General features: G+C 35.7%; 2 protein-coding genes across 2 annotated transcripts; both read right to left on the reverse strand.

Moving 5' to 3' along the window:
* Positions 1-4927: 4927 nt before the first annotated feature.
* Positions 4928-6068, reverse strand: LOC127565327 (uncharacterized). Its single transcript, XM_052003332.1, has 2 exons — positions 5120-6068; positions 4928-5053 (listed from the first exon to the last, which is right to left on the reverse strand). The coding sequence occupies exons 1-2, from the start codon at positions 6044-6046 to the stop codon at positions 4928-4930; spliced, it is 1053 nt and encodes a 350-aa protein (XP_051859292.1). The 5' UTR covers positions 6047-6068.
* Positions 6069-6916: 848 nt separating this feature from the next.
* LOC117577205 (uncharacterized) lies at positions 6917-8421 on the reverse strand. The gene is made up of 2 exons (XM_034262213.2): positions 7280-8421; positions 6917-7213 (listed from the first exon to the last, which is right to left on the reverse strand). The coding sequence occupies exons 1-2, from the start codon at positions 8273-8275 to the stop codon at positions 7100-7102; spliced, it is 1110 nt and encodes a 369-aa protein (XP_034118104.1). The 5' UTR covers positions 8276-8421; the 3' UTR covers positions 6917-7099.
* Between the last annotated feature and the right edge of the window lie 1254 nt (positions 8422-9675).

A 9675-nucleotide genomic window follows, 5' to 3' on the forward strand; every position in this document is an offset into this window, starting at 1 on the left:
AAAAAGTGCATCGGAAATTCGACTTTAATTTGGCTTTTTGTGGAGTTGTTTGTGCCACATTGGCGGAAGTATCGCAGCGACATCAGCGAATCTCTGGACTGTTGCTACCATGTGGAGCATACGAAGGCTCCATGTGGCCAGCTCCAACTCCCGCCCCTTCCCCCTCAACTACTATATGTAGGTATGCATATCCCCCAACTCAAGTAACAATTTTCGTCGTCGTCGTCGTCTTCGTCGTTGTTGTTGTTGTCATCATTTTTTTTCTGAGCGCATAAAAAATTGAAAATGCTTTCTCATATTAAATGTGTGCCGAGTGGTGCAGCGAGTGGGCGTGGCAGAATGGCAACGGTTAATAATGAGTGTGTGTGGAAAGTGTGGAAAGAGTGAGATATGACCGCAGCTAAAAGAAGAGTACGAGAGAACCGGGAAGAGTTAGAGTATTTAATACAAATCGGACGCAAATGCCTCGCAACAATCTAGAGAAATAAACTACTTTATTTTATTTAATTCTTTGACTGAAAATATTATGTATTTTCAATTAAATAACATAACATAACATAACATAAATTTATTACAACATTTGTAAATTTTTGATCAATTGAAAACTAAACCTCTGTATTTCTTGATTCCCTATCTTTATACACTGGAAAAATACCATGTTCTAAAGCCTTAAAATTTGTGCTCTTAATGCAAAATAATAATAATAATAATACTCATAATAATATTAATAATCAGTACTATTTCTTCTTCTCACTCTTGACACACTCTTGCAAAACTAAACTAATTTTTGTAATTATTAACTGAAATACTTTGAAGTCTAATTCGCTTGTAGAATGTTGCAGTGAGCAATACTCGCTACTTAGTTTACTCTTCATTCGTCATGCTCTGTGTGTGCTTGCCTCTGTGTCTACATATGTGTGTGTATGTGTGTGTGTGTTGGTGTGTGCTCGCATATCCGTTTCCTGTTGCAGGCAACGTAACGTTGATCTCTTTTTCTTCTATTTTTTGTGGAGCTGTACGTGTCGCCTTGTCACCGAGACAGCGTCGTCGTCGTCGTCGCTGATTATTATTCCGCTGACCATTTCGTATTTATTTGAAAGGCATTTGCCACACGCTCGCTTAGTGGCAGCGACACACACACACAAACACACACACACACGCATACACACACATACCGAACACACATATAGAGAGACACAGATATACTTGGTATATGTACATTCGGAGTGCGCGTGCTGCTTGGCTCGCATCCTTCGTCCTGGTCCTTCGGCTGCGCTATGTGGTCTGGCCGCGGCCAAGTGCTAGTAGACCGTGGAAGGGGGAAGGGGGAATGGTTGGTATAAGGATGGTAGTCAGTGCCAACAAAACGACATATTCGTCCTGCATAAATGATGTAATTACAGCGCAAGATTTTTGCTATAAGCAATTTTTATTTTAATTCCTTTTTTTTGTACCCTCTCCTGCCTCCACCACTCCAACACATATTCATTTATCCGTTTCCATGTTGTCCCGTTTTTTTTTCTCTATATGACACTCCCGCACACACACACACACACACACATACACACACATAAGTCGTCGTATATGCGCTTGCGAAATATTTTGCATGCTTTTATCATAATTTTAATTAAATGCGCAAATGACTATAAAATTTATGTGTGTGCAGCATTTTTTTCATCTTTCCTTTACTTCTATATTCTTCTTCTTCTTCATTGCTTTCTCTTCGTCTCTTTTGTATATATTTTTTTAATTTGCTTATGATTTTGCTTACTTACATACATTTGATGTTGTAAGTCTACTAATAATTACATAAAGTGTTTCTGTTGAAAGTTAGCCAAGTCAAGAATGCAATTCGAATTATTATATAATCGATAGATTAGCGCATAGAAAAAGTTACACTGAAATCAAAAAATTGTTAAATCAAGTACTAAGAATTTTGATCTCAAAAGTACGATAAGAACATGATAATCTTAACGTTAGAAAACACATCTTGATTTCAAGAACATTTAATACAAGACCCAAGATCTTATTGATAAGAAGAAAATAGTGTATCGATTAGTTTTAAATCTTATTATAAGATACAAAAATTATATGATATTTAATGGTTTTTGCATACCTATTTAATATTTTATCAATTTATGATTTAACTATCGCATTCTGTTATTCAGTTTATTGGTTACCTTACTTACAATTCCGTAATCAGCGATTCGCGCAGATTTGAACCCAGGATCTTCTCTCTTTTTAGCTCAACTAACTGAGATATGTTATGCTCAAAAACACTAAAATTTAAATAAAAACTTTATAGAAATTGTGATGGATTACATCCTTTTGTAACCTAAATCTAGAATTTTTGGTCTTATTTCAAATATTTGGCATTTTTTGGACTAATGTTCGGAGTTTTAAGAATTTGTTCTTAAACTACTCCACAAATTTCTATGATGTGTATATCTTTTCTACTCAATTTTACTTTAATTTTGCTCATTAATAAATTGGTTGAGCTTTGTTTTTCCGTTAATTAATTCACACTATTAATGACTGTTATATACATACTACTGTGGGCAAAAAGTAAGGTGAATTTTCAATTTAAACTTCGCCGGCCTAATTCTTTTTTTCTTAAGTTGGCAAGACTGTTGATATCTGGGCCAAATTTCATATGAATGTCATTATCAGAAATATATTTACGCTTGTGTTTTCCAAGCGACCAAGAGTGCATTTTTCGATTTTTTACAATGTCTGAATGAGAAGTGCCATCAAATTTTGTTTGCCGAATGAAATTTCGGCTGCGGAAAGGTTGAGGATGTTGCGGAAGACCTTTGGTGATTCTACCATGTCACAAAAAAAATGTTTTTAAGTGGTACAAAGACTTCAAAAAGGGTCGAGAACGTGTTGATGACTTGGAGCGCTCCGGACGACAATCGACGTCAACACATGACCAACACGTCAATGAAGTGGAGGCAAAAATCGTCGGTTGACTATTAGAGACCTTACTGATATTATCGGAATATCAGAAAGATCTGTAAAAAACATTTTGAAAGACCATTTGGGCCTCCGAAAAGTCAAATCTCGTTTGGTACCAAAAACGACCAATTTCTGTACACGTTTTTCTTGACCTTTTCTCCAAAAATTCGACGCATATCGTTCCACAACCACCGTATTCGCCTGATTTGGCTCCGTATGACTTCTGACTATTGCCAAAACTGAAGAAACCAGTTCGGGGAACGCGTTTCGAGTCGATTGAGGGGATAAAAGCTAAATCGAAGAAGGCACTGATGGCTATACCGAAAAGGGACTATTTGGCATGTTTCGAGGATAGGAAAAAAAGTGTGCATAAGTGTATTTTATCGGGAGGGGATTACTTTGAAGGGCATGATATTGATTTAGAAGAATAATTAAAGATTTTTCATTTTACAAACAAATTCACCTTACTTTTTGCCCACAGTAGTACATATAAAAAGGGTTTTATCAAATCAAATTTTTGATTTTACATTCATGTTTAAATATTTTTTTTATTGTTATACAAAATAAAATGTATTCATATATTTTATTCTTGTTTTTAAATAATTATAAATTTTTAAGTAATTTTCATGAGTTATCGGCTGCAATATACATATATTAAAATAATATAATATAATATAATCGTATGTGTGTGTAAATTAGCTTTCATATTGAAGAACTATTCGATCGAAAAACAAAAATGATTAATCTCAACACGATTATTGAAATTTAAAATTATTATTGAATAACTTTTTATACTCGCTATCCATAGGGTAGAAAGGTATCATAACATTGTGCCTGCAGGAAAAGAAAGTCACAAGCAGAAGGAGATATCTCCTACCTTATAAAGTACATACATTCTTGATGCAAGTAGAAACAAGTTAGAAAGCTACAGTCGAGTGTAGTCGGTTGTTAGATACCCGCTACCCATTTTGAATAAAAGAAATATATTTTGCGGTATTTTTCCCAAAATATACCGATTATACTGCAAAGATACTCTAAATATATATCAAATAATATATTTGGTATATCGATATAGTAGCTAATGGAAAATATACCATAGACGGCACAATATTCCAGATTGCCGGCTAATCAGCGATGGTTTGTTGGCTACAACAGAGGCGTCTCTCATTTAAGCAGCTCCAGCGGTCGAGATACCCTTGAGAGCGGTAAGCGGCGTGGTTATATATCTGTGGGACACACAAATAGTAATGGTCCGCAGCTTGGGCAAGGGTATGAATCCATCCAATGAATGGCTCATAATGTAGATGTCAGGTGCAATCAGATCCTCAATCAACGTGCAATGTCGAAGGTTACAATAATGGTTTGGGTCGCGCCACAAGAACTCTTCTCTAATGATTAGCGTCCGAAACTGCGTCCACTTCGACAACGAGCAGTAGCAAATGCGTTTATCAGGCTTCACACAGTGCACGTCAGCTGATTAATAAAGTTCAAATTTGTATGCTTTACAATTATTTTAAATTATAACTGTTACTAGTTCGCAATTCTAGAGAAATAACAAATTGCCACAACCAGAATTTGCTAGCAAAAATTCTAGATCTCTGCAGCTACATTTAACTCAAGATAAATCTATTTTAGTATTTTGCTACCAGCTAACGAAAATAGGAATTGCAAAACTCTTATGGTTCCTTCTTGATGTGCAGGTGCAGTTGCCTTGTTTTAATGTGGCGCAACTCCTTAAAATAAAATTTAAAGATAAACTTGAGTTTTTCGCTTTACTGAGTTGCTAAAAGCCCCAACAGTTGGCCATTTAGTACTATACGTAAGCAACGCTCATTTCTACTAAAACTTTACATAGTTCGAAATACATAGTTTGATAGCATTTTTGTCTCTTCATACAAAAAGCATTAATTTATTATTAAATTCAAATTAATTCGTTACAGATATATATAGTAAAACCTTAAAAAACGCTTTAAATGTTGGGTACAATATCAATTTTGGGAGTTAATTTCAATTTTATAATGGGTCCAGGGATGCCTGTTAGTTTTTTGCGCCCTGAAATAAGTTTCAGGCGAGGATGCGTGAAGTGACGACGGATCTAATTAGATAAAGATAAAGGTAAATTAAGAAACACTCAGTATAAGCTTTTCGCCTTTTAACTCACCAGCACTTCGTTTTGGCCAATATTAGCGTAAATGACTGTCAAATGAGCATGGCGATTGCGCATTGTTCTGTTCATGAGACGTCGGTTCATTGAAAAAAAGTGCCGTCCAAGATTCATCCTTGTTATATCCAGGATCTCCAGCGATGGGCTTTTGGCTACAATTGTCCAGAGGCGTCTCTCATTTAAGCAGCTCCAGCGGTCGAGATCCAGACGCACAAGGTTTCTTAAAGATCTAACCACACCGCATAGATCGGAATATGTGCACCAAACTCCGTCTAGCATCAAACCGCATATGTTGTCTGTATTGCCTTCAGTACCGCCGTATTTGTCTATACCCTTGAGAGCGGTAAGCGGCGTGGTTATATATCTGTGGGACACACAAATAGTAATGGTCCGCAGCTTGGGCAAGGGCATGAATCCATCAAATGAATGGCTCATAATGTAGATGTCAGGTGCAATGAGATCCTCAATCAACGTGCAATGTCGAAGGTTACAATAATGGTTTGGGTCGCGCCACAAGAACTCTTCTCTAATGATTAGCGTCCGAAAATGCGCCCACTTCGACAACGAGCAGTAGCAAATGCGTTTATCAGGCTTCACACAGCGCACGTCAGGAAAGATTTTCGTCAATATTTGTTGTGCCTCAACACGACTACGAGAGTCATCCAATGTGTAGGATAATATTTGTACTCTTGGTAAAGAGTAATTTTTGCAGATCTTCAAAAATTCCATTGGTGCACGCACCAGCTTCATTTGCTCCACATTCACCCTGATGCTGGACATAAATATGTTCAACAATGACCGGTTGTTTTTAAGCATCTCAAAATCCTCTGAATAAAGTTCAATGCGAGACTGCTGTCTCCAGGTATAGATCAGATTTTTTCTTATGCGATTCGAATTGTCATCAATGGCTTCGTATAGTGCCATCTGGTCGGTCAAGTTTAAATTTTTAATTTTTGCCAATTGGCAATTATCGCATAGTGCGTCGTTCAACATTGCGATGCTCAACGTTGTGGTATAAACTTAATTGTAAATCACCATTAGGCGTCTATTAGGCGACAATGCTACAGTGTAGCCATATCTGTACATTTAAAAAGAAAAAAACGGGTGCGGTCACATTGCGGGATCTCACACTGACCGGATCGATGAAAATTTTTGAAGAGCTCGTTTTAGCTAACAGCTGACTAACAAATTGAAGTTGTAACTATTGCTACTGAAATTATTATTCATCCTTTCCCGCACTGAATGAGTTATTAATATTTTCTTAATATCCAACAAATCTTTTCACACACAGGTGGACAAATTAAATAAAAACCGAAGTGTGGACTTATCTCAGCTAGTGTATCGGTATATTATCGATATCGATAAAAAACGATTTTCATGACAATCAGCTGATTAATAAAGTTCAAATTTTTATGCTTTGCAATTATTTTAAATTATAACTGTTGCTAGTTTGCAATAACAAATGGCCACAACCAGAATATGCTAGAAAAATTCTAGATCTCTGCAGCTACATTTAACTCGAGATAAATCTATTTTAGAATAAGAATTGCAAAACTCTTATGGTGCCTTCTTGATGTGCAGGTGCAGTTGCCTTGTTTTAATGTGGTGCAAACTTGAGTTTTTCGCTTTACTGAGTTGCTAAAAGCCCCAACAGTTGGCCATTTAGTACTATACGTAAGCAACGCTCATTTCTACTAAAACTTTACATAGCTCGAAATAGTTTGATAGCATTTTTGTCTCTTCATACAAAAATCATTAATTTATTATTAAATTCAAATTAATTCGTTACAGATATATATAGTAAAAACTTAAAAAACGCTTTAAATGTTGGGTTCAAACTTCACTCCAAAAATGCATTCAATTGCATATATTCTTCGATTGGAATTAATTCTTTCCAAATCCATCGTAACAATATATAAATTCAAATTATTTAATTTATATCTAAACTTATAACTGCAACATTAGTTGGAGTTGAGTTTAAATTTCATGTAAAGGAGATAATTCTAATTTTATAATGGGTCCAAGAACGTTTTTTTGTTTTTTGTGATCCGGTATAAGTTGCAGTCGAGGATGCGTGAAGTAACGACGAATCTGATAAGACAAAGATAAAGATAAATTAAGAAACACTCATTATAAGCTTTTCTCCTTTTAACTCACCAGCCCTTCGTTTTTGCCAATATTAGCGTAAATGACTGTCAAATGAGCATAGCGATTGTGCATTGTTCTGTTCATGCGACGTCGGTTCTTTGAAAAAAAGTGCCGTCCAAGATTCATGCTTGTTATATCCAGGATCTCCAGCGATGGTCTTTTGGCTACAATTTCCCAGAGACTTTTCTCATTTGAGCAGCTCCTGCGGTCGAGACCCAGACGCACAAGGTTTCTTAATGATTTAACCACATCGCACACACCGAAGCACCAAACTCTCTCCAGCATCACGCCGCGAATCTTGTCTTCAGTGACGCCGTATTTGTTTAAAAATTTGAAAATGTAAAGCGGTCTGTAGGTTGGGTTACTTGTTTCTTCATATGTGTCGATCAGGCAAATGGTAATTGTCCGCAGCTTGGGCAAATACATAACATTGCCGAAATAATGGCCAATCATGTAAGCGTCAGATGCAACCAATTCCTCAATCAACCGGGACTGTGGAAGGTCACAATGACGGGTTGGGTCGTTAACTCTGACGAATTTTCTAATGACTAGCTTCCGGAACTGCCTCCATTTTGGCAACAAGCAGTAGCAAAAATGTTTATCAGGCATCACACAACGCACGCCAGGAAAGATGTTCGTCAATATTTTTTGTGCTTCAACAGCATTACAAGAGTCATCCAATGTGTAGGATAATATTTGTACTCTTGGTAAAGAGTAATTTTCGCAGTTCTTCAAAAATTCCATTGGTGCACGCACCAGCTCCATTTCCTCCACTTTCACACTGATGCTGGACAGAAATATGCTCAACAACGATCGGTTTCTTTTAAGCGTCGCACAATTCTTTGAACTTAGTTTTATCCGGGATTGTTGTTCCCATGTGGAGATCAGATTTATGTTTATGCTTTTGCAATCGTTTTCACTGGCTTCCGAAAGTGCTAATTGATCGCTCAAGTTTAAATATTTGATTATTGCCAATTGGCAATAATCATTTAGTACGCCCAACATCGTGGTGTATATCAATGTTCGTAACTGCAAATCGCCTTTTTCCTTGGAACGCTACAGTGTGGCCATCAACGTATATGTAAAAGGGCATTTCAAAAACAAGTGCGGTCACGTTGCGGTATTTAATTTCGAGTCGATGAAAATGTTTAAAAAGTCTTGTAATTTTCCAATTGGGTTCAAGAATAGCTAACAGCTGACTAACAAATTATTTAACCGCTACAGTGTTAATCATTGTTGATGAAATTATTATTCCTCCATTCCTGCACTGACTGAATTATTATTTCCTTAATAACCGACAAATCTGACAGACAGGTGGACAGATGAAAAAAACCGAAATATTTACGTATCTCAGCAAATATTTCGGTATTTTTATCGATAAAAATGCGATTTTCATGACATTAAAAAACGGTTGCGGTCACATTGCGGGATCTCACACTGACCGGATCGATGAAAATTTTTGATAAGCTCGTTTTAGCTAACAGCTGACTAACCATTTATCAAATTGAAGTTGTAACTATTGCTACTTAAATTATTATTCTTCCTTTCCCGCACTGACTGAGTTATTAATATTTTCTTAATATCCAACAAATCTTTTCACACACAGGTGGACAAATTAAAAAAAAACCAAAGTGTGGACGTATCTCAGCAAGTATATCGGTATATTATCGATATCGATATAATACGATTTTCATGACAATCAGCTGATTAACAAAGTTCAAATTTGTATGCTTTGCAATTATTTTAAATTATAACTGTTGCTAGTTTGCAATTCTAGAGAAATAACAAATGGCTACAACCAGAATATGCTAGAAAAATTCTAGATCTCTGCAGCTACATTTAACTCGAGATAAATCTATTTTAGAATAAGAATTGCAAAACTCTTATGGTGCCTTCTTGATGTGCAGGTGCAGTTGCCTTGTTTTAATGTGGTGCAAACTTGAGTTTTTCGCTTTACTGAATTGCTAAAAGCCCCAACAGTTGGCCATTTAGTACTATACGTAAGCAACGCTCATTTCTACTAAAACTTTACATAGCTCGAAATAGTTTGGTAGCATTTTTGTCTCTTCATACAAAAAGCATTAATTTATTGTTAAATTCAAATTAATTCGTTACAGATATACATATATAGTAAAAACTTAAAAAACGTTTTAAATGTTGGGTTCAAACTTCACTCCAAAAATGCATTCATTTGCATATATTATTCGATTGGAATTAATTCTTTCCAAATCCATCGTAACAATATAAATTCAAATTATTTAATTTATATCTAAATTTGTAGCTTCAACATTAGATATGACATATGTAAATACATAAAGGATTCATTTCCATTTCTTATGCAATTTAAATTAATTTCTTTCAATTCCAGTGTAACAATATGAACTCAAATTACATAATTCATACAT

Source organism: Drosophila albomicans, chromosome X (genome assembly GCF_009650485.2).
Source record: "Drosophila albomicans strain 15112-1751.03 chromosome X, ASM965048v2, whole genome shotgun sequence".
Lineage (NCBI taxonomy): Eukaryota > Metazoa > Arthropoda > Insecta > Diptera > Drosophilidae > Drosophila > Drosophila albomicans.